Genomic DNA, 25880 nt, shown 5'->3' with positions numbered 1-25880 from the left:
GGTGAAAGGAGCTTCTTGTTGGTCAATCGGAATCTGTGCAAGGAGAAAATACGTTAGCGATGTCACGTGTCTTGAAAAAATGACATTTGCAGTTGCAGAGATAACACGAGCTGTCCAAAACACTTAAAATAATATTATAAAAAGTTTCAAGAAGCTTGTAAGCATAGATTCACTCATTTCAGGTGCTTAGAGGGATGTGTGTCTGGTATTAACTTGGATAATTTGGATTTAAACATTAATTCAGATGAAATATTTAGGCTATTGTAGAACATCTAATATGACAATTCAATTGAAATCCTGCTTGAAATACAAGTTTAACATTTTATGAGAACAGAAATTTAAGAACTCACATCTCTTGACTACAATGGTAAAATGTTGATGCATGAATATTTTTCAAGAGTATTGTCAGTATGCATATGTTTTGTTTATTTATGTATTAGATTTTGTCTTAAGTGCTCTTTATTAATGGAGAACACTGGGCAATTTACTTAGCAATTATAATGTTTGGGTCTACATGACAGCTTATTAATAATGACTATGGATGTAGATGCAAAGTCAACGTGCTCTCAGGTGTTCATGGACCAGATTTCATCATTTAAATATGTTGAAAAGCTTATGTTGTCACAGTCACTGTTTGTCTTGGCTTCACTGAACTACACTTCCCATCATCCCTCCTTCAGCCCTCTTGCTCACACTCAACCAATCACGTGCACATGCCTTCAATCAGCACATTCATTACCAGACTATATGTAATGGACTTCTCACACAATTGTCTCAAGTGTTTCCTGTCACCTTACTCCAGCGTGTGCTCCCTGTCTTTGTGCTCCAGCGTCTGTGTGTGACTACTTACCTCTGTCATCCGTCATCAATCCATCCACAAGATCATCCTCTGTAAGACAAAGACTGCTTTCACTGTCAATTTATCATCCAACAAGCCTACATATCATGCTCCCTTACGCATAACCTGATATCAGCATGTTCCTGGGTCAACATTTTTGTTGATCCTGGAACAACATTCAAATCAACCAATCAGATTTTACAGATTATGTCAAGTTTAGGTTTAAAATCATGAATTGGTGCTTCTACATCAGTGTTATTCATCTATCATTTCCCTCTGATTTTTGGGATAACTTATGGGTAGGGTTAGGTTTAGGGATAGGAATAGGGTTAAGACTAAATTTTCAGACTAGAATGTTGTTCCGGGGTCAACAAAATATGTTGACCCAGGAACGCAGCTAACTCAGCAATATCAGGACGTGCCTCACTTACCTGCATTAATATTCATACCTGCTGTTTTTCAATAAACACCATTCATCGCTTAATCCTGTGTTCCTTGAGTATCTGTCCATAACATGCATATAGTGGCCCATAGAAACAGCCGCTAATGAGACATATGTATATTAAGAAATTATCCGGCCTCCTTGTTTATTGTAAATGCAACCCGAATTCCAGAAAAGTTGGGATGTTTTTTTTAAATTAGAATAAAATGAAAACTAAAAGACTTTCAAATCAAATGAGCCAAAATTGTATTCACAATAGAACTTAGATAACATAACAAATGTTTAAATGGAAATTTTACTTATCCACTAAATAAGCTAATTTCAAATTTGATTCCTGCTACAGGTCTCAAAAAGTTGGCACGGGCAACAAATGGCTGAAAAAGCAAGAGATTTTGAAAAGGTTCAGCTGGGAGAACATCTAGCAACTAATTAAGTTAATTTATATCAGGCCTATAACATGATTAGCTATAAAAAAAGGGGATGTTTCTGAGAGGCAGAGTCTCTCAGAAGTAAAGATGGGCAGAGGCTTTCCAATTTGTGAAAGAGTGCGTAAAAAGATTGTGGAATACTTTAAAAACTCCACATCTAATTGCAAAGGATTTGCAAATCTCATCTACAGTGTATAACATCATCAAAAGATTCAGAGAAGCTGGAGAAATCTCTGTGCGTAAGGGACAAGGCCGAAGACCTTTATTGGATGCTCCTGGTCTTCAGGCCCTCAGACGACACTGCATCACTCATCGGCATGATTGTGACAATGACATTACTAAATGGGCCCAGGAATACTTCCAGAAACCACTGTTGGTAAACACAATCCGCCGTGCCATCTGCAGATGCCAACTAAAGCAAAAAGGAAGCCACATGTGTACATGGTCCAAAAGCGCTGTCATGTCCTCATTTAAGCCTCGTTTAAAATGGACTGTGGAAAAGTGTTCTTGGGTCAGACGAGTCCAAATTTGACATTCTTGTTGGAAATCTCAGACTTTAATCTCAATCTTTTAGTTTTCATTTTATTCAAATTTAAAAAATGTCCCAACTTTTCCAGAATTTGTGTTGTATTTAGCCAATGTATTGAATATAATACATTGCTTACAATGTTATTTGTTTTGATTCTAAGAATTGCATTAAACTGTATTGGCAGATACGTATAGTAATTGTTAGTCATGTATGTGTGTGTGCTACCCATGAGAAGGAGCAGAAGTGTGTGCATTTGTGTGTTTTCAAAGGACACAGAACTGTGATTCGACTGTGGTTTACTCCTAGAAACTTAAAAGGAAATCATGCAGACAGCTTGGTTGAGTTTACTGGAGTTCAAGGACATGAAAAGACATAGCTTGCCCCTGTGAGAAACTTAAAAGTATCTTGGAAGGTCTTGGAAAGTTACAACTTATATCAATTATGAAGATAAGAACCTAAATTCTGTAGGAAACAACAAGACTGAATAGCCGATTGTCTCTTTGGATATTGATGTCATTAAACCCCAGACATCTAACCAGCTAACTGAATTCTGTTATAAGAACGTTCTCCAAATCTTCAGTGTTGTTTCTGGGAATGTAAAAATGTTTTCTTGACATTAGAGGAACGTGTTTTAAAAGGAATGATGATAGTCAAACGTTCTTTCAACTTTTGATTTAAAATTCAACATTCTTGGAACGTTGATTTGTAACATTCCAAGAACATAAAAAGTCCAGTTTCCTTAATGTTAACAGAATGTTATTTAAAGGTTAGTATGATGTTCCTGAAACATTCTTATAATCATTCAAACTCCTGTTGTGAACAAACAATGAAAGAAAAACACAAACTACAACTTTCTTCTGTCACAAACAGCATTTAGTTCATAAGATCAGTGGAATTCTGTACTATAATCAATTAGAGAATGTACATTGTGTAACTCATTTAAGTATAATTTTAAGAAATGGCTTCTTCATAATGAACAATGTGACCAATCATGCTGCTTCCTCTACTATTTAGAATTTAATTATTATTAATATTTAACCCATAACAATAACTGCTACCCGACGGGTCCCGAAGAACTTGTGGATTTGGGGTCGGGTTTGGGTTAATGTTCATGAATATCCTTAGGTTTGGGTCAGGTTTGTAACTAAGAAAAACTATGTAGACTATACAGACAATATTCCTCTTTATTCTTTAGAAAAATACAGAAGAGCAAGATGAAATTGTGCCACGTATACCATGAGTTGCGGTGACCTTTGTGACCCTAGCAGTCTTGGTCAGCTAGAAAAAACAGATTTATGTCTGAACACATGTTGAAGGTCTCTTGAAACCAAGTCTATATATTTCAGACATCAAACACAGACATTAAAGAATACTTGGAAAGAACATTTCAACAAACATTTCAAATCATTTCTATGGTTGCATATACTTGAAATAAATCATTCAAATCGTTTAATACATAAAAGGTTGAATATTGATTAATACCTTTATCATAGTCACTTATGTCCACTTACTAAAAAAGGATATATATTGAAGCAGCACTGGATTACAGAATCCACCCCCTTCAATGCACATTTTCTACTACTTGATTTAAATGTTTATAACATATAAACGATATGATAAATGAATGAAATGATATATGAATTAAATGAAAAGCGATAGCAAGTGGCCACGTTGCTGTCTCTGTGCGTCTCTCTGAATCATACACATTTCATTTCTACCACTTGATGTGCAGTCGTGGCCTAGTGGTTAGAGAGTCGGACTTGTAACCCAAAGGTTCTTTCTTCCACCCTCAATACCATGACTGAGGTGAGACTCTTGAGTAGAGGTCGATCGATATGGGTTTTTCTCTGGCTGATGCTGAAATTTAGAAATCAGAGCAGCCAATGGCTGATATGTTTGTCCAATTTTCTTTTTCCCCCTCATAAAATCTAATAGTTAAGTTATATGACATTGATGCAGAAAACTGCTTAAATTAAACATTTATTTAATAACACAAGCCTCTCCAATCAGTGCACTAAAAATAATGTATATGTTAAATTATACACACAAAACAGGTAATCAAGTATCTAGACTGTCAAATAAACTTAGTAGTAGCCTAATTCATAGTAATAATACATGGCTCAAAATTTTGAGAACCTTCTAAAAACTATTCTGAAACATGCTTTCGGTTTATGTTTGTTCACAGATACTTATTGTAAGTAAAATGGCCATAATTAAAAAGTTATAACAATAATAAAAGAGTTCGCCCATATTACAAAGCCTGCTGCTCATATCTGTGTAAGAATGTGCTGGACACGAGCGATGACGTCGTGGAGGCTATGTCGGACACGGACACATTTAATGTTAACATCCACGTTTTAGCCAGGATTTGTCTGAATTGCATGTGTTTCTACTTTCACATGCAAATGAATGGTTGCACTAATGATATGCATGGCCGGCCGCTGGGCGCGTTACCAGGTTTTGTTACTAACTGTAGCCTAAACTACAGCTGGTTGAAGTAAAGTCAAGTCACCTTTATTTATATAGCGCTTTTACAATGCAGATTGTGTCAAAGCAGCTTTACAGTGATAACTGGTATATAATTTTGGCTGCATGGCAGCTCTTAAAGAAAATGGTGTCAATGCAGGCAGATCAAAGCACTGTTGAATCTCAAATGTCAAGTGTCCCTAACTAAGCAAGCCAAAGGCGACAGCAGCAAGGAACCCAAACTCCAACAGGTGACATGACAGGAAGGCTCGCAGACCACAAGCAGGATGATCCTCATGTACAACAGGGCATGTGTGAGTGACTTGAGCACTTGAAAACAGCAGTCAACTTGATAGTGAACAGGTGCTAAATGCATTTGTCTTTGTTTGGTGCCGTTTTTCCACCCAAAGGAGTGTATTTTGAAAGGCAGCGGAATGCGGAAAATCAAGTACAAACTGGCCTTTATGGATGGAAAAGGCAAATGCGCCTGCCTATTTAAAAAAAAAAAAAAACTGGCCCGATATATCAGCCAGCCGATCAATCAGTCAACCTCTAATTATGTCTGCATTTTCCAATTATGAAAACATGATAAAAACGCAATGGAAACTTCTCTAACAGCTCTATTGCTAGCTCACATTGAATTGTTATTCAAATACACCACCATGCATGAAAGACACACGATGGAGATGACTGGAGGCCAGTCAACACTACCATCTAATGGCCGCTCATTGCTGTAGTTTTATTATTAAATTATTACAAAGATGTAAAAAATAACAATCTCTATGATTATCTTGAAAAGTAGGTCGTAGATGTCTTCAATAAAATCAGCCCACACAATCAACCAACAAAATGCCCCGTCACTCATCATGGCTGTTAGGAAACTAATTGGTTTCTCCACTAAGTGGTTTCTCCACTGCATGGATCTTCATGTGTATCTTCAGGTGACTTTTACAAGAGAAACTCTTTCGGCACTGATCACACATGTGCGGCTTCTTCTTACTGTGGTTCCTCTCATGTGTTTTTAGATGTGTTGACTGACTGAATCTCTTGTCACAGTGTGAACACTTGTAAGGTTTTTCTCCAGTGTGGATCCTCTCATGTGCTTTCAGAGATGATGAACAACTGAATCTCTTGTCACAGTGTAAACACTTGTGAGGTTTTTCTCCAGTGTGGATCCTCTCATGTCTTTTCAGATGTGCTGAAGCACTGAATCTCTTGTCACAGTGTGAACACTTGTAAGGTTTTTCTCCAGTGTGAATTCTCTGGTGCAGTTTTAAATGTCCAACTGAAATGAAAGTCTTCTCACACTCAAAGCACATGAACTCTCTCACACCAGTGTGTATATTCTGATGTGTCTGTAAACTTTGCAGCAGTGAAAAACTCTTTCCACACACAGAACATGAATGTGGCTTCTCCTTCGTATGAACTGTCAGGTGTTTCTTCAGGTTTGATGACCCAATAAATGTTTTCCCACACTGATCACATGTGAACGGCTTCACTCCAGTGTGGATCCTCACGTGAGCATTAAGATTTTGTCTGTGAGTGAATCTCTTTTCACACTGAACACACATGTATGGCTTCTCTCCGGTGTGAACTCTCATGTGAAGCTCAAGACTTGATTTATGTTTGAAGCTCTTCCCGCACTGATCACATGTGAACGGCTTCTCTCCAGTGTGGATTCTCATGTGAAGCTTAAGATTTTGTTTGTTTGCGAATCTCTTTTCACACTGTTCACACATGAAAGGCTTTTCTCCAGTGTGGATTCTCATGTGACTCTTAAGATATCCTGAATCCTTGAAACTCTTTCCACATGTATTGCATGCAAATGGCTTCTCTCCGGTGTGAATCCTCATGTGTATCGTGAGGTTTGTTTTTTCTTTGAAACTAAACCCACATTTATCACATACGTACGGCTTCTCTTTCGTATGGATTTTCATGTGTCTTTTATGTTTTGAAGAATAAATGAAACTCTTCCCACATTGATCACATGTGAACGGTCTCTCTCCAGTATGAACTTTCAGGTGATGATCAAGACTTTGTTTGCATGTGAAACTCTTTTCACACTGATCACACATGAATGGCTTTTCTCCGGTGTGGATTCTCATGTGACTTTTAAGGCGTGCTGAATCTATGAAACTCTTACCACATTTATCGCATACATGCGGCTTCTTTCCAGTGTGGCTCATCATGTGAACCTTAAGGTGTATTTTTTGTGTGAAGCTCTTCCCGCACTGATCACATGTGAACGGCTTCTCTCCATGAACTCTCAAGTGAATGTCAAGACTTCGTTTGTATGGGAAACTCTTCCCACATTGATCACATGTGAATGGCTTCTCTCCAGTGTGGATCCTCATGTGTTCCTTAAGATGTATTTTTAGTGCAAAGCTTGTCCCACATTGATCACATGTGAATGGTTTCTCTCCTGTGTGGATCTTCATGTGTTCCTTAAGATTTGATGTTTGTGTAAAGCTCTTCCCGCATTGTTCACATGTGAACGGCTTTTCTCCAGTGTGGATTCTCATGTGCTCATCAAGATGTTTGGTTGATATACTCTTTCCACACTGAGTGCAGGTTGTAGATTTCTTGGCTCTTCTTTTCTTTACAAATTTCTTTTTAGTCTTTGAGCGACTCAAAGGTTTTTCTCCAGGTTTGACATGATGCTCCTCCTCCACTTCACTCAGTTCTTCACTCTCCTCATTCGCTTCCATCATGTCTGAAATCAAAGAAAATGAGCATATTTTTTAAGCATAAAACAAATAAATTATATGATCATCATCAAAAGTCAAAGCATTATAAACCAGGGACGTGCTCTCTCATTTAATTCAAATGCAACTTGCCATCTTGTGTCTTTTTGACTGTATTGAAAATAAATGTCTTTGTTATGCAAAACCAGAGATCTTTATCTAGAAATAAAGTATAATAATGGGAACACTGATTTTGGAGTGAGTACACTTTCATTGTGTTTGGATGCTGAATGGAGAATGATGAGTTTCCATTAACTTAAATATTCATTTGTACCTCACATTTAGCTATCGAATAGCTTCAGAAGTCTTGGATTATAGTGCACAAACGTTATGGTGCTTTACAATGTTTTGATAACGGTCTAATCAGATTCAATGAACTACGCTAAGCTATGCTAAAATGGTACCACCAGACCCGGAGATCAGGGGCCACCCCAGGTGCCCCCCCTATATGATGTCTTGTGATTGGTTCATTTTACGGCCAGTCAGTTTATAGACTCTACTGAAGTTTGCGATTCAAAGAAGTGCAGCGTCAGAGAAACAATGGTCGTCGCGGACTTGGACTTTTACTTTATCAAGTGTGGGAAGTCAAGACACCAAACAAAGAGCTGGTAGGTAACCTTTATGGATGGTTGAATATGTTTGTATGGATTTCTCAGATCACCCCGTCAGGCTCTGCTCGCGTTGGTCGTGGTTGATTTCAATCAAATGTTCAGTCAACGTTTAATAAGGAATCTTGCTTGTACTATACAGTTACAGTGTAAAACGCCAGAAGCAGAAAATATAATAGCTACTATTAGTAAAAGGGATCAAGGCAAAATAGACATTTTTGGTATGACCGGTAAAGCACTAAAGAAAGTAAGAGGAGATATACCGGATATGGAAAAAGTCAAGAAATATCAGCTTGGCATTAATGACTTTGAACAAGCAGCAGAGATTAGATTAACTCTACCAGTAAATGAAGAGGAGGATAGAGAAAGTGTTATTACCATGGCCCATCCATATACACCAACCCCAGAATTGTTAATTCTGTTAAACATAGGTGAAATAAGACTTTTAGTTTGTGACAGCTTAATTGAGAAAACAGAAGGAGGCATTGTAATATTAAATGGAAACAAACAAATGATAACTGGCTCTGGAACGCCTGAAGCAATTTTCAGTAGATTAGGTACTCCAGCATTACAGGAAATAGAGAACATGAGTGCTCAGCTTGGACCCCAAGTAACGGTCAGAATGACATCTGGGCTCCCTCAGTGGAATTTTGTGGCACATACTGTAATGACGGACTGCAGAGAAGAGCTGTGTAGTAGAGAACGTTCTTGGCTGGAAGCCAGGACGATAACAGCAGCCGTGATAAGAGAAACACTAAGCAGAAATGAAAGTCAGATACATATGACTTTAATGGGAACTGGGAAATTTAAACATCCTGTAACATCAGTAATAGAAGGAATAATATCAGGTATCACAGATATGTCTCAGGAAGGTCAGGTTAATTAATAAACAATACATTTATTAATGTCTAATACAAATCCAGAAGAATTGGAAAAAATTCTTAAACAGAGAGATGAACAAAAACAGCCAGGATCCTCTCATCCATCTGCTCCTCAATGGGATGGCCCTAGAGTGGAAGGAGATTTACAACAGGGTGAGACGGAGTCGGAATTTGGATCTGAAATGTCAGAGCTTGGTTGTGATTCTGACACGTCAGATTCTTTGTCATCGTGTACGAATAGTGACAGTAGTGAAGCAGACAATATTGATAGAGAAGCTAAACTCCAAAATAAAAGAGGAAGTAAGCTTGAATTAAAACGAGTAACACACCAAATAGAAAATGACTGGCCTGAAGTTGTTATAAAAGGTACTAAATATAAAAATCCTACTAGTGAAAAACGAGGTAGAACGTTGACAAAACAGTGGGACCAGAGAATTATTCAGGATAACAATATGACTTACGGAAAATTAGGTCAGCCAGTCGCTCTCCATCGGCACGGAGAGTTGCTAGTACAGAAGGATGGTCTAAAACAGGGAAGCAAATACTGTTTCAAGAAGGATATGAATATACTAGGAAAGTAGTTAAAGAATTGGAAAAAGTGATTAAGCGACTGAAATCAGATATTAAAAGTCTAAAAAGAGAAATAGAAAAGTTACAATGTCAGAAAGCAATAACAGAGAATACTATATTAATGGAGCCGGAGGACTGGGAGAGTGAAAATTCAGAACCAAGGAAGAGGGTCAGAATTAGATCAGCAACCCCTGGATTTAAAACCCCAATTAGACAGTTGGAATTCGATAATCCTCAGGAAACCAGGACAGATCAGAATAGCATACATGCAAAACTGCTGGAATTACAGCTTACTGAAGCAGTAAGAAAGCAAGTTGGGGGGCAAAAAGATGCATGAAGACCCCAGTGCATATGCAGATCGTATTATGAAAGCAGCAGAGAATGCACAGCTGAGTCGGGATGCCGCTACAAGGCTGGTACAGACCTGTACTGGGCATCCAATCTCTGCAGAAGCTTTAGGAAGAATGAGAAATTTAACAGGCACTGAAGATAAATTTATTGAATGGGAAAAAACCCTAATTAATGCCCAAAAGGAGCAGGTTCCGTTATTAGGAATTTGGTTATCCATAGAACAGGAGATTCCTGCTACAGAAAAGGTACCACTATTACGACAAGTTGGACGGAAAATCCCTGGAGGACAGGGACTGGTTACGTTGTTAAACAATGCGACTAGGGACAAAATTGAAGAGAAATTGGCTGAATACGACCTGGGTTCCAGGCATGTGAAAGCAATAAAGAAAATGGCACCTCAAAATATACCAAAACAGGGGCAACAGAATAAAAAGAAATTTAAAAATAATAGGTTTCAAGTTAATAAGCAGGAAGGGTTTAAATGGTATGATACACGGTTTCAGAGTGAACAGAGAAAAATAAACAAGTTTGCTGGAAATACACAGACCTTTAACACAACAAAGAAACCAGTGCATAATATATCAGGGGGGAAAAGAGCATAAGGACTCCGCTGAATACAAGCTGTATCCCAACAAACAAGTGGGAAGAAATGACCCCCGTAGAGAGAAGTAAAGTGATTGAAGACCGTAAGAACAAAACAAATAACTCAAAAAAAGTTAGAAGGAATAAAGTAGTCAATCAGGCAGAGCAGCAAACGCAGCTTCAGAAAGAAAAAACAGATAAAGCGAGTAAGAAAGAGAGAAACGGCTCTGACCTGGCATGAAATACGGCCGGCCAGCTGAAAAACAGACTTTGTGACCCCAGAGTGAAAGAGGAAAATTGTAATTTATATATTGAAATACAAGGGACAAATTTTTTGATTGACACAGGTGCCGAAGTGAGTATTTCAGCTGAGCCTTTAGATAAAAATGGTATAATTCATGTACAAACATATGATGGGCAAATAAGAACAGAAAAAACGGGGAAAATATGGAATTACTATGATTGAAGGCTCAGAAAATTTATTAGCAGCAAAAGACCTAAAGAAGATTTTAAGATTGAAAGAGGTCAATTATGAACAGGAATTACAAAGAATAGAAAAGGGAATTAAGGGTTCAGAGTGGGCAAAGAATCAGTTAATGTCAGCATTAAGGACAACGCCCTTTGGACAGAGTAAAAATGATTGCGGAATAGTGAGTGATAAATTTGCACGTTATTGAGGGAGGAATACATAAACCTCAACGACAATACCCGATTAATAAAAAAGGAATACCTGAATTGAAACAAACAATACAAGAATTAGAGGAGCAAGGGGTTATAAAAGAAATGAAAGGAGCTATTACTAATAGCCCAATACAGTTAATACCTAAACCCGATAATTCATTTAGATTAGTGACTAATTTTAAAGCCTTGAACAGGGTAACAAAGCCGGATAGACGTTACCTCGAGACACAATTGAACGATTGCGAGATGGAAAATATTTCTCAAAATTAGACCTTGCAAATGGATTTTGGTCTGTACCTTTAGCTGAAGAAAGCCAGGAAAAAACAGCCTTTACTGTAGATAATAAACATTATGTTTATCAAAGGTTACCACAAGGTTATTTAAATTCACCAGTAGTGTTTCAAGCAATAATGCTAGAAATTTTAAAGGATTTGGAGGTTGAAATTTATATAGACGATGTGTTGATTGTATCTAACGATGAAGAAGAACATGTAAAAACTGTTAAACAGGTGCTAAGCCGTTTTGCGGAGGCAGGGTTTAAATTAAATATAAATGTTACGTACCCTGGCGTCTAGAGGATATGGAGACGTAATATGAGAAAAGATTAACTATTAAAATGCTGTTAAAAGAATGTACTCATTTATTAAGGAGATGTGATGTGTGTAGTGAAGAAACAGGCAGAGAAGAACTAAATTCGTAGTTGCTTTTAGTAAGGGAAAATGATTCAATGTAACAAAACACCCAATGATACAATAAGCAGTGAACCAAATATTCATCCAAAACAAACAAATACCTATTTGCAAATTATATACAAAAGTAAAATAAACGATAACAAAGCGAGGGACGAGAGCGGTGCTAAAGCAAAGAAATCAATAAAACAAAACAAGTTAACTAAACCCCAACAAATTCTAAACTAATCAAAAGAAAGCAAGGAAAATAACATCTTCAGTGTAGAACACCGCCATCTACACTAACTAACAAACATAAATACATAAATTGGCACCCGCTCCTAAACTAGTGTGTTTAAACAACTTTACTCTAAGTGCTGCGAGGTGTAAGTCACGTGACATACTAACCTGGTCCCATCACTATGTATCGGAGAAGGACTTGAACAAACTCTGGTAAACCGAGAGTCGAGTCACGCCATAATCACAGTATCAGTAGTAAAGCGTGATGAGCAAAGTTTCAAATGAAGAAAACACACAATAAACAAATCAAACTAAACAAGAGCAAAAATACAACAGCAAACGCAGGAGAGCAAACAAAAACAAAGCAAGCGCTTCTCCCGTGCTCGTGTCACATCCGGATCTTTATACGCGCCCACTAGCATCTGATTGGTTCTCAGGATGTCGCGAGACTCCAATGACTGTCAGCGACATCATCCAATTACGGGACCTGTAACAAGTGAGAGTGAAGGAGAAAGAGAGAGAGAGAAAAAAACGCTACGGGACGTAACAATAAAAAGACACAATTGATGACAGACGTGGTAGAATTTTTAGGTTTTTGGATTTCAGCAGGTAATCGAGGTGTTACTCAGACTATGAAAGACAGAGTCAGCCAAATTGGGACCCCGAAAACCGTTCGAGAGGTCCAACAAACAATGGGATTGATGGGGTATGTTAGAGACTTAATTCCTCGTTTTAGCCAGATAGCAAAACCAATTTATATAGCCATAAAGGGTGGACGCATAAATTGGACTGAAAAAGCAGAAGAAGCTTTGCAAGAACTTAAAGCAGAACTAAGCAAGATTCACAAAGCTTCCCCTACAGTTTCCTTCAGTGAACGACACTGTCATAAATACTCCAAGCGCAGCTCTGGACTACAACGACTACAACACTCGCCAGCGCAGTAGTTTTGCAAATACAGTACAAGAAAGAGGAGGTGGGTAATTTGCAAATACAGTACACTCGATGGAGGTGGGTAATTTTCGAAATTGTCTTATAAAGACATAATATATACATTGTTTTTGAATTACCGTAAAGCATTTTGTCACTCTCGCGTGAACGTGAACATGAGATGAGATTGTTTCGGGTCGGTGCAGCTCAAGTTGAGAGGGGGTTAGTGCTCGCCTCAAATACACCACTATAAGTCAATTAACCATCGTAAGGACTTAGAAAACTATTTATGAAGGTAAAAAAAGTTACTTAGTTCTGCTTTAAAGAAGCTATTTTAAGTTCAGGAAATTTGGAAGGAAGAAATGATGGAAAGAATTTAGAAGCTGATTTGGAAATGGATACTATAGGGTATCAATTAATAGTGAGGAATGAAAAAAGTAACATACCTGTTAGGATTATGTCAGGTAGTTGGGAAAATCCAGAAACTAAATTCACTCCAGTGGAAAAAACAACTTGCTGCACTCAGTAAAAGGTATTGCGAGTTGAAAGGTCTGGCATGGGGGCAGAAGATAATTATTAACATGAATACAGCAGGATTGGCTCATCTTTCTAAAAATAAAGTTGAAGACGCTCGTGCACAAAATATTCGATGGCAGAGATGCGAAAATATGCTCTTGGATCCAGACTTAATACTTAGGCATAAAGAATTAAGAAAATGTCAGAAAAAGACACTGGATATGTATAAAAGTACAGTTGTTTTCACGGATGGTTCTAAGACGAGTAAAGATAAGGAAGCTGATTGGGTTTTCATTGTGAAGCGAGGCGGCAAGGTCATGGTCTCTGAAAAGGGAGTTACAGATGGTACAGCACAGTACGCAGAATTAATGGGAGTAGCGAAAGCACTCAAAGCACTGAGAAACTGTGAAATCTCACAAGCCATAATAGTTGCAGATAGTAATTAGGTGGTAGAAGGAATTAATGATCATTTACCAATTTGGAAAGAAAATGGTTATACCAAATCAAAAGGTAAACCAATTGAACATGCAGAATAATGGCAGGAAATTCAGGAATTAATGGGAGGTATGGAATTGACCGTTATACACCAACCAAGCCACTCTAAAGAAGACACTTTAATGGCCAAGGGAAACAATGAGGTCGACAGGCTGGCACGTATGAGACGAATAGTAGTAATTAAGGAAACTGAGGAAAATGTTATACAAAAAATTCATGATCAACTCAGACACCCAAGTGTAAATTTAATGGGTAAAGTTTTGACAGATAATAAGATATTGTTTCCAATTGGAGACAGAAATATAGGACTATACAATTAAACTGTGAAAACTGTATGCGTAAAGGGTATAATAGAACAATACGAAATGATTATGGAAGCATAACACCAGAAAGAGTAAACCAAGAATGGTCTTTAGATATTGCAGGGCCCTTGAACCCTCGATCTAAAGCAGGTAATAAATATTTATTGGTGGCAGTGGATGGATTTACAGGACGAATTTGGGCAAAGCCTTTAAAAGAAACAAAAGCTAATGCAATAATTAAGTCCATTGAAGAGTTAATGATTGCAAGGGGCTGTCCTGAAAGTGTACGTGTGGATAATGGAACATATTTTGTTGGCAGACAGTTTGAAGATTTTCTAACTGAAAAACATATTATCTTAACTAAGTCTTTGCGATATGCTCCAGAGAGCAATTGCCTTGCAGAAAGGGCTGTAGGCACTATCAAAAGTTGGATTAGGGCCAACTGTAAACATGCCAAGTGGGATCAACACATTGAAGAACTGCTGTTTTTTATTAATCTTACAGAGGTTAAACGAAAGACTACCATAAAGGAAAAGCAGCCAGAAGACTGTTGCAGAGTAGGTTGGACAATAAAAATACAAATAAACCATTTAAAGATTTAATTACTAAAAAAGATAAAATAATCAAGCTAGTTGATAAACATACAGTAGAATTAGCTGAAAATGGCCTCTGGAATAAAATAAATCTGGTCCTTGTTAAGGAATAAGGAGGCAAAGAAAGAAATTAAACAAGAGAACTATCAACAAGATAAAGAAGATCTGCTTAAGTTAGTAGAAATACATAATCAAAGAGGTATTATTAGAATTGAAACCAATTTAATGACAAAATGTGAAGCTAATTATATAGTAACAAATGTTGAACATGAAAGAGCTAGACAAACAGGCAGGTTAGCTAAACCTGTGAAAATAAAATGTGATAAAGCATTTTTTGGAGTAATGTGTGTAATTTGTGGTAGCTTTGGAGAATATATTTGGTGGGATGGGCCCGCTAAAAGTAAACCAAAATCCAGAAAGGAATTAAAAAACAGCAAACCACAAACAATGTCCAAAGTACCGAGAGACCAATATTTCAAATGCCCTGGAGGCATAAAAGCAGCATTATTATATTATATATATATATATATATTATCTGCCAGGAATGCAGGATTATTTTCCCTAAACTTGAAGTGATAATGACTCAAAGACTTGGAGAGAGAAAAGATGCCTGTGAATGTTTATGGACAGGAATGAAATGGATTAAATGTGATGAATGTCTTGAAGATATTAAACAACGGAAATTGCTGGTGTATGGTAGACATAGAGTGTGGTCTTGGAATAAGACTTTTGGTGATTTATCTAGTAAAGGCAGACTTGAAGGTGCAAAGGTGTACGTGGATAATACAAATTATCAGAAACAGCTGGGTAATTCTAGCGTCAATTATTTATGGTCCTACCGTATGAAGAAAAATACGGAGGATGTTCAAAGTAAATGGCTGCTACTTGACCCTAGAGACCTAGGGAAAGAGTTAGAGAGCCTAAAAACTTGCTTTGACGAAAAAGGCAGAATGTTTCAGTCTGAAAAAGGAATTGGAATTATTTGGTCAATAGCTACTATTGCCAAAATATTATTAGAAAGTCATGGAGGAACACAAATTTCATCACCACGAATTGATTACCCAAGAAGGGGAGAGTGTGATGAGGTGAATGGTGATATGTGTTATTTGGACAATTGGATGAAGAAAGATGCTCAAATAAAATCTTTTTAAAAGAGAGCAGAGTTATGTGTGTTCCAATTGGCTTCTGGAGACAAGGAAGCATGAAGCCAGGTGCTTTATCTCCTGGCAAGAGGCCAATAATGGAAGGTGAAACCTCAGTTTTGCCAGTACACAGGCATACACTGGTGTTTAAAGTAATAATAAATATGACCACTGCCTCAGAACCTCAAATTCTTGCATGTGCTGTTGAACTTGAATTGGCACAAGATTGAAAATCAAGTGAGATTGACAGGAGGTTCTGGGGTGGGGGGGATGATCTAAAATTTTTATTATATTTTTCAGGAAAGATGCAACTTCAAGACGCAGATGAACGAGAAGAATGGGCAAGAAAACCGCAACAATGGAGGAAACCGTGTTTGCCTAGGCCTTGTCTGGTGGTAATGCTAGCAATAGGAATCGTAATCCTAACAGGAATTTGTCCTTTAATTGATTTCACCACACAACTGATGGTCGTGGATGAAATTACTATAAGAGAAGTAGCAAACTGTACTATAGAAACAGGATTCATTTTTGGTTCGTGTGAACAGAGAACTTTGGAGGAGTGTAGCCGATGTGAAGAAATAGTAAAAAACTATACAGTGGGAAAAAAATATACTAGTGAAATGTAGAACAAGAACAAACATCTTTAATATTACATAAAGAAAGAAAATTTGGATTTGGCACAAGATGCAAGGAATAGAATATATTGGACCTGGAGAGAAGCATGGATGTTATCAGGAACATCAAAAGGAAATTATTATGGAGACTAGGGAACCCCAAATTGTCCCGACCCCACTCAGACCAGCTAATGGCGGGCCACAAATAGAAAAGTGGGGGTTGTATAATCCTAAAAGAAATTTTCAGAGAAATTGTGCAAAATACTATACTAGAAATAAGTATACTATGTATGAAACACCAAAAAAGATGTGGGATCCATTTTCATGGATAAAGTGGTATAATGAATCCACCAGAATAGGAGAAACTACTGAAGGCATTAGCCAATACTCTAGGAGATTATGAACCCTATACCAAATTAGTACTGTAACACGTAAATTCTGGGAAGACTGTCCAGAAAAGAATTTAAGTAAATGTGATGGTACTCAGTATAATTGGGATTTACATACAATTTGGAGATTAAAGGCATTGGATGCCTATAGGAAAATGATTGAGAACCAAAACTGTGTAGAAAGAGGGAAAGAATATACTACAAGTATATGCCCATGCGACCACAAGACTAGAAAATGGAATTGTGGGAAAGATTATATGGCTAGAGATGGAATCACTTCGAAAGAAGAGGACAAAACTAAAACACTTTTGACAAGACAATTTAATTACTGGGTGGTTATTGATGTTGGAAAATATATGAGATGCTGCCAGACACTGATGGACCCAAGAGTAAACCTTGTAATGGGAGATTTATGTAAAGATTGTTATAAAAGTATGGCATATGTTCTTTGGTACAATGATGATGAAACCATAGTATAGTATAGTGTGAGATCTTTTGAATTTATTACTGGATTAAATACAGACATTCTAGAAGAAAGGAAGAACAATTTAAAAAATTTTGAACCCGGATTCAAAGACTGGTACAATGATTTGGATGCACACAAGGCATGGCAGTCAGGGGACCAGGTTTTTGTGCACTGCTTGCACAGTTAATATACTACAGAAGTTGTAAGATTGGTTAAATTTGATGGGGTGTTTTTTGTTGTAGACAGAGAAGTTTGTGGATTTTCTGGAGACGGAAGATACTGGCCAGACAGATACTGATTGAGCAGTGTCTCTCGACGCGAGAAACCCAGCTTTTTACACCTCTGATTGAAACTTTGCTTTGTTTTGATAACTTTGTTAATAACCTTTGTTTGCCTTTACTTTTGTTAAATTGTAATCAAAACTATTACTACATTAATTGCAAATAATTGTCTACCGATATTCTTATTACTAAATCCTTGAGCACGAACAGACCACAGAGAAGTCTTCTGAACATATTGTAAGTATTGTTTGAATGCTTATGATTTAGGTCAGATTTGACTTACTCAACCTAACCTGAGAATAATAAATAATAAGGTTAAAGGTGTTAAGGTAAAAGTTACCCACCATAAAACATACTTTATACCATGATAAAAGCTTCAGCAATTAATCACAACATGGAAATTTGATGCCGTCACATAATTCCATATAAAGAATATGGCACTTCAGTCAACATATACTCGGAAAACATGCATTAGTGAGAGAAAGGTTACATTACACACACATTCCAGCATGGCTAAAATTATCTCTCATCTGTGTCTCTGACATAGGACACACACACACACACACACACATATATGTACACAAAAATAATAGATATGCAAAGGACAGAGAATAGAAACACAAGGAAGGGAATAAACAAATAAAACGGAAGAACCCCATCCCATGTTATGTCCACGCATACTATGTGTTATTTAACGCCAATGTGTGCATTTCAAATGAGCTACAACCATCTAAAAAGAAAGCCTAACAAATCTCCATTTTCGGTATGGTGTCAGGTTTGTAACAACGAAAAACTGTAACGAAGGCGGGACTCAGAGTAAGATCCAAATGCAGCGTTTTATTAGAAGTGAGCGTGGTCGTACAGGCAGGGTCAAACAGGAACAAACAGGAGCAATAAGGAACAGGCAGAGTCGTAGTCAGAGTACAGGCAAGGATCGAGGCAGGCAGGGTCGTAAAACAGGAATCAGGCAAGATCAATCACAGACAGGCAAACAGGATACAAGGAAACGCTCAGAAATGTAACACAAGTGAAAACAAGACTTCGCTGTGAGGTGGTGTGAGTGAAAGTCCTTTATAGTCCTGTTAATGTGCTGCAGCTGGGTGTGGTGATTAGTGAAGTGATTGGTGGAGTGAGTGGAGGTGATTGGCAGAGAGGATTATGGGGAATGTAGTCCTGGAAGTGACAGAACTGACGGTGATCATAACAAAAACTATGTAGTAAAGGTTTGCATGCAGTCTGCTGTTTTGTCACCGAAAGAGTGCTCAAGAGCGGGAGTGCACTCTTTCAGTTTCAAAACGGCACTGAAAATGAAGGTCTTACGGGTTTGGGACAACATGAGGATAAGTAATTAATGACAGAAATGTATTTTTTTGGGTGAACTAAACATTTAACGATAATAAAATTTTAAACGATAATAATAACCATCAGGACAAGTTATCATGGTTTATTGTGACACAGGCAAGTCCCATCTCTAATCTGAATCATGCTTGAATATGGCAAAAGTGGAAATGAAACTAGACAGATGACTAAATATATAATCTAATGTCAGTAACAAGCTTAAGTAATCAAGAAATCCAGTTTTACTAACCTAGTAACAGATGAGTTTGTTGAATCATATTGGATAAAAATTATGTAATGAATCATGTCATCATGTTTATTTCTCTCCTTCATCAGTGCTTTTGTGTGAAGCAGAAGTTCGTTTGAACTGATGTTGACAGTCACGATGAAAGTTTCTCAAACCTCCCTTTACTGAACATTTGTTTAAAATTCATTATCTATTTCATATTCTGACTGTTTATCTAAATGTGATGAAGTGCTTGAATCTTTCTAACATGAATCTTGTTCATCAACATGAATGAATGAATGAAGAATAAACACCAACCTCTTTGTTCTTCAGTATCTTCAGTGTGTTTCATTCTGCAGGGTTCTGGATCACTCATGTTCTCACTGTCCTCTTTAATAAACTCAGTCTTTGCAGATTTCAGCTCCTCCTGATGCTCTGATGCTCCTCTGATGGGAATATTCCAGCATTAATTAGGGGAATTTTAGTGTGTGATTGTTGTGGGAGGAGCTTCACTGATGATGAAACGCAGTGGGAGGAGCTGATCTGACTAAATAAAAATATATCTGTTACAGAGTGCGTTTTATAGTAATGGAGAACAGAATAATCTTATCTGTATATATATATATATATATATATATATAAAGATTAATAATATAATATTATATATATATATATATATATATATATATATATATATATATATATATATTTATATATATATATACAGTACAGTCCAAAAGTTTGGAACCACTAAGATTTTTAATGTTTTTAAAAGAAGTTTCATCTGCTCACCAAGGCTACATTTATTTAATTAAAAATACAGTAAAAAACAGTAATATTGTGAAATATTATTACAATTTAAAATAACTCTTTTCAATCTGAATATATTTCACAAAGTAATTTATTCCTGTGATGGCAAAGCTGAATTTTCAGCATCATTACTCCAGTCTTCAGTGTCACATGATCCTTCAGAAATCATTCTAATATGATGATCTGCTGCTCAAGAAACATTTATATTTGAATATTATTTGTGTACAATATTTTTTTTCAGGATTATTTGATGAATAGAAAGTTCAAAAGAACAGTGTTTATCTGAAATCTAATCTTTTGTAACATTATAAATGTCTTTACTGCCACTTTTGATTGATTTAATGCATCCTTGCTGAATAAAAGTATTCATTTCTTTAATTTCTTTTCAAAAAAATAAAAATAAAAATTCTTACTGACCCCAAACTTTTGAATGGTAGTGTATAATGCTACAGAAGTATTTCAGATAAATGTACTTTGTATTTCAGATAAATGCTGTTCTTTTGAACTTTCTATTCATCAAGGAATCCTGAAAAAAAAGTACACAACTGTTTTCAACATTGAAAATAATCATAAATGTTTCTTGAGCAGCAGATCATCATATTAGAATGATTTCTGAAGGATCATGTGACACTGAAGACTGGAGTAACAATGCTGAAAATTCAGCTTTGCATCACAGGATAAATTACTTCGTCAAATATATTTAAATAGTACACAGTTATTTTAAATTGTAATAATATGTCACAATATTACTGTTTTTTACTGTATTTTTAATTAAATAAATGTAGCCTTGGTGAGCAGATGAAATTTCTTTTAAAAACATTAAAAATCTTAGTGGTTCCAAACTTTTGGACTGTATATATATATATATATATATATATATATATATATATATATATATATATATATATATATATATATATATATATATATATATATATATATATATATATATATATATATATATATATAAATATATATATAAGAAAACAAATACCCTCAAGTCTGTTGTCAATTTACAGCAGATCTGAAGACATCAGCATAATAAATGAGGTGAAAACAGGAAATATTGACATGAAATAAATTTTTTTAGCAGTTTTTTTAGCAGTTTCTCTGTTAATATTGATGATCCTCAGACTATCAACACTCATTCAACAAGACATTCAGATCATTCACAGATCATCTTACTTTAATTGCTGTTAGAAACACATTATTTAAGTCAGGATGCTAAACGCATATAAAATGCTCTATTAAAAGACAATGCTGTTAATAATTATCACATTATGACTTTAAAACAATAATACAAAAAACACTAACAACACTACTAACTACCCTATAAAAAAACTTTCATACGCGAAAACGTTAAAACAATCACAAATCTCTCAGGTCTGAATTAATTCAATATTTTCCTCACATGCTCGCTGCATTTTAATTCAGTAGGAAAACGCAAGACACATAAATGTCGCTGTGCCTGTTGAAAACAATACAGAGATTAGCCTGTAAAATGCTGTTCAAAGTTCAAACAATATAAAGTGTGTTTGAAAAAATATGTAAATGAGAAATACCGTGAGCTGCTCTCCTCACCTCAGAAGATCGACACTGACTGAAACTGAACGCAAACGGGGCGCTGCAGCTCGGAGTAATGGGCGTGTCCAAGGTTTGTTTCAGGTTTCTCATTGGTGGAAGGAGCTTCTTGTTGGTCAATCTGAATCTGTGCAAGGAGAAAATACGTTAGCGATGTCACATGATTAAACTGAGGTTTACTCCTAGAAACTTGGAAATCAGACAACTTGGTTGAATTTATTGGTGTTCGAGGGCATGAAATGGCGGATATATGCCCCTGTAAGGCCTTGAGAAGGATCTTGGAAAGTCCGGGAAAGTTACAGCTTACATCATTCAAGAAGAACAATGGGAAACAACAGTAGTATATCCTCCTGGAACCCGGGAATAGACTTCTGTCCTCTGTAGTGGACATTATATTTTAGCGATTTTTTTCTGACATCATACGTGTCACAGTTTTAATGTCCTGTAAAGAGCATGTTCAGGGCTTTGCAGAGATACCACATTTTTAGAGGTTTCGCCAAGACAACAACTTCTTGGTCTTTAAATATGACTGATATGCTACTGTAGGAAGAGAATTAAATATATATATATATATATATATATATATATATATATATATATATATATATATATATATATATATATATATATAACATAAATAAGTGGTGTATTGCTATTCAACACATTTTTTAACTTTGGAGAAGAAAAAAAAAAAACATTCTTAAAAATATTTTATTTCTGTAGGCTACATGAACACCAATATACTATCTTCATTAGATTGTATTCAACTAGTTATAAGTTAAACTAATAACAGTTTCATGTAGTTTATTTTATTAACTATAATTTTTGTGAGTAGTATACTATTTTAACTAGCTTAAGAGTTTCAGTTTGCTCTGAAATATGTTTAAACTTTTTTTATCATCTTTTTTTCATGCATGGGTTCTTATAAATATTTTTGTAAATATATAACATGCAGAGAGCTAGTAGAATTAACTCACAAAAAATAGATGAGAATTGTTTTGCTTTGTTTACAGATGAGGGAGTAAGTTCTTCATGTGTGTGGGTGTGTGTGGGGGGGTGTAAGAGGAATCTTACCTAGGGTGCCAAAAAGGCTAGAAACTGCTCTGTATTTCATTCTTCCTTTCCTGCAAAATGCTCGCTCTGTCTGGATGCGTTTAAATCTGTACTAAGGATGCGTTTCTGTTATGTATCAGGCATGCACACTTCAATAAGCCGTCAGAAATGCTAACATCCCGTGCGAAATCTGTGTAAGAGCCAAAAAACGACCTGTTCCGAACAGTTTATGCTTAAACAGTTTATGACCTTACTCCAGTAAAATAAATAAATGACTTACTGCGTTTACATGACCATGTGCGTTGTCGGCTTATTTAGCCTAATCGACTTAAAGGGTTAGTTCACACAAAAATAAAAATAATGTCATTTATTACTCACCCTTATGTCTATGAAATGAAAATTAGCACTCTTATGGAAATATGATATTTTGTAATTACCATTTAAATCGGATTAATTTTGAAATTGTTTGTTATAAATCAACATCTCAGGAAAATGTTGTGGGGTTTCAAATCACAATATGACTTTCTGTTATGAAATAGGACATTGATTTCATACATGACCTCTGTAGAGGACACCAGGACTTAAATCATGTATATCAGGCATTGTAGGAGATACAAGTGAATAGGGAAATAAATTATATATCAAAATTCCTATTGATTATTAGATATTATTATGAAAATGTTGCCAATTATTATTCCCATTATTACACATCTTTTTTCATTACATATTGCTCCAAGAACACATTAATATGCAAATTAGATATATATGCATTGTATTGAATGGGAAAACCCATGTATGAATATTTTACCCACATATTGCATAAAGTAAAATGGTATATCAATTCATTCCATTATATCTTTCAAGTTGAGAATCATCTTTGTACAAAGTTTAATTAAAAACAGTCCTGAAGCCTAAAAATTAATTGGTGATTTAAAAAAAAAAAATCCCCTATACATGTAATTTCATGCCATGTTATTTTTTAAACAATTTAGTCCAGGAGGATAAAAGACTGAAGAGTTGATTGCCTCTTTGACACCTATACCCACTGAACAGATCTGAATGTTCTCCAAATTTTCAGTGTTGGTTTGGGGAATATAAAAAAATGTCCAGTTTTCTTGACATTACAGGGACGTGTTTTAAAAGGTATGATAGTACTCAAATGTTCTTTCAACTTTTGATTTGAAATTCAGCATACTTGGAACGTTGCTTTGTAACATTCCAAGAAAATAAAAAATCCAGTTTTCTCAACGTTAGTAGAATGTTATTTAAAGGTTAGTATGATGTTCCTGAAACATTCTTTCATTCTTTCAAACTCTTGTTGTGAACAAGCACTGAAAAAAGAGAAATAGGAACACAAACTACAGCTTTCTTCAGCCCCAGCGTTAGATGAACTAAAGATAAAAGACATTAAATCTCTGAAGATCTCAGCAGAGGAGGTTTTATCAACTCCACAAACAGCATTTAGTTCATAAGATTATGTATGGTTTAGCTCTTCCTCCTCTGGCTGAATTTATTAATTTTAATCTATTGAAAACAGAGTAACTAAATGTGAAACTAGAGCAGCTTCAATTTAGGAAAACTTCCTTTGATCAAGCTGATTTTTTTTTTTTTCTTTTCATTCAGAACATCACATCAATGGTATTCTCTACTGTAAAGAATACAATCAATGTTTAACTAATTTAAGTATAATTATAAGAAAGAGCTTCTTCATAATCAAAATGTGACCATTAATAAGCATGTTTACATACACACCAGTAACCTGATAACTCACAAATATCGGTTTAATCAAACCAGTTTTCCTCGTTTACATGCAAACCAGTGAACTGACAACACAATTAAACCATGTTTACATGACTAAATCTGATTATTTCCCTTTAGTGATGTCAAAAATATTCCATATATTATATCAGTTGTCAAATAAAGCTTGCAACATGTCAGTGAGAAACTTAAAGCTTATATATTATTCTCTCATGCAGTTACAGATACAGTGTTTTGACTGAACCACTTTCTTCTTCTGCTGTATGAGAGATGAGAACACATTTTTACAATTTTCTGGGTCTTGAAAGAGTCTGCGTTTGTGATATTTCCTTCTTCCTTTCCTGCAAAACGCTCACTCTGTCTGGATGCGTTTAAATCTGTACTAAGGATGCGTTTCTGTCTCGTATCATACATGCACACTTCAATAAGCCGACTCCAATAAATTATGCTTAAGCTGTTTATGACCAGTAAAAGAAATAAACAGTTACCACGTTTACATGACCATGTGTGTTGTCGGCTTATTTAGCCTAATCGACTTAAAGGGTTGGTTCACACAAAAATAAAAATAATGTTATTACTCACCCTTATGTCTACATGCGTAAGAACACATCTTCAAACCACAAATTAATATATTTTTGATGAAATCTAATGGCTCAGTGAGGCCTCTATAGGCAATGCCACTGAACTTCTCAAGATCCAGAAAGCGAAAAAATGTTCAGTAGTTCAATCTTAACATTATAAAGTGAAAAGAAAACTTTTTGTGTGACAAAAAACAAGAAATAAATAATAATGTTTTTTTCAACAACATCTAGTGATGGCCAATTTCAGAACACTGCTGTGAATCTTTTGTTACGAATCAGTGATTCATGCCACCAAAGTCACATGATATGATGAATGAAGACAGAGAGTCAGAAGTGTAATCAACTGAAGAAAACTTTACTGAAGAATAGTTTCATTTTCAATTATACACGTTTCAAAGTCTAGCTACGTTAATACTTTCAGATTAATTGACTGTGATTGGCTAAGAAAAATAGACAAATTAATTGATTTATTCTTTGGGAAAATACAGAGCAAGGTAAAACTCGTGTCACATATCCCAAGAGCTGCAGTGTCCTTTGTGACCCTAGCGGACTTGGTCAGCTAGGAAAACAGATATATATATATCTGAACACATATTCATGCCCTCTTAAAACCAATCAACAAGTCTATAGTTCATCCATCAAACACAGACATTATAGAGAATACCAGTAAAGAACATTTCAACAACCAAACAATCATTTCTATGGTTGCATTTACTTGAAAGAAATCATTAAAATCATTTAATACATAAAAGGTTTATATTGTGATTAAGTCCATGTACA

General features: G+C 35.8%; 1 protein-coding gene across 1 annotated transcript in view; it reads right to left on the bottom strand.

The window, feature by feature from the left end:
- LOC137017094 (zinc finger protein 658B-like) overlaps positions 1-21876 on the bottom strand; it is a 28533-nt gene extending 6657 nt beyond the window's left edge. The window contains exons 1-3 of the mRNA XM_067381051.1: positions 21690-21876; positions 19636-19864; positions 5739-7416 (exon numbers count right to left, since the gene is read on the bottom strand). Of these exons, the coding sequence (XP_067237152.1) occupies positions 5739-7416; positions 19636-19693 (1736 nt within the window). The 5' untranslated portion in view covers positions 19694-19864; positions 21690-21876. The remainder of the gene's footprint in view (positions 1-5738; positions 7417-19635; positions 19865-21689) is intronic.
- Positions 21877-25880: the final 4004 nt, after the last annotated feature.

This window comes from Chanodichthys erythropterus, chromosome 3 (genome assembly GCF_024489055.1).
Source record: "Chanodichthys erythropterus isolate Z2021 chromosome 3, ASM2448905v1, whole genome shotgun sequence".
NCBI classification, from domain to species: domain Eukaryota; kingdom Metazoa; phylum Chordata; class Actinopteri; order Cypriniformes; family Xenocyprididae; genus Chanodichthys; species Chanodichthys erythropterus.
The sequence above is the reverse complement of the archived record's forward strand: the minus strand, read 5'-3'. Positions and strand labels throughout refer to the sequence as shown.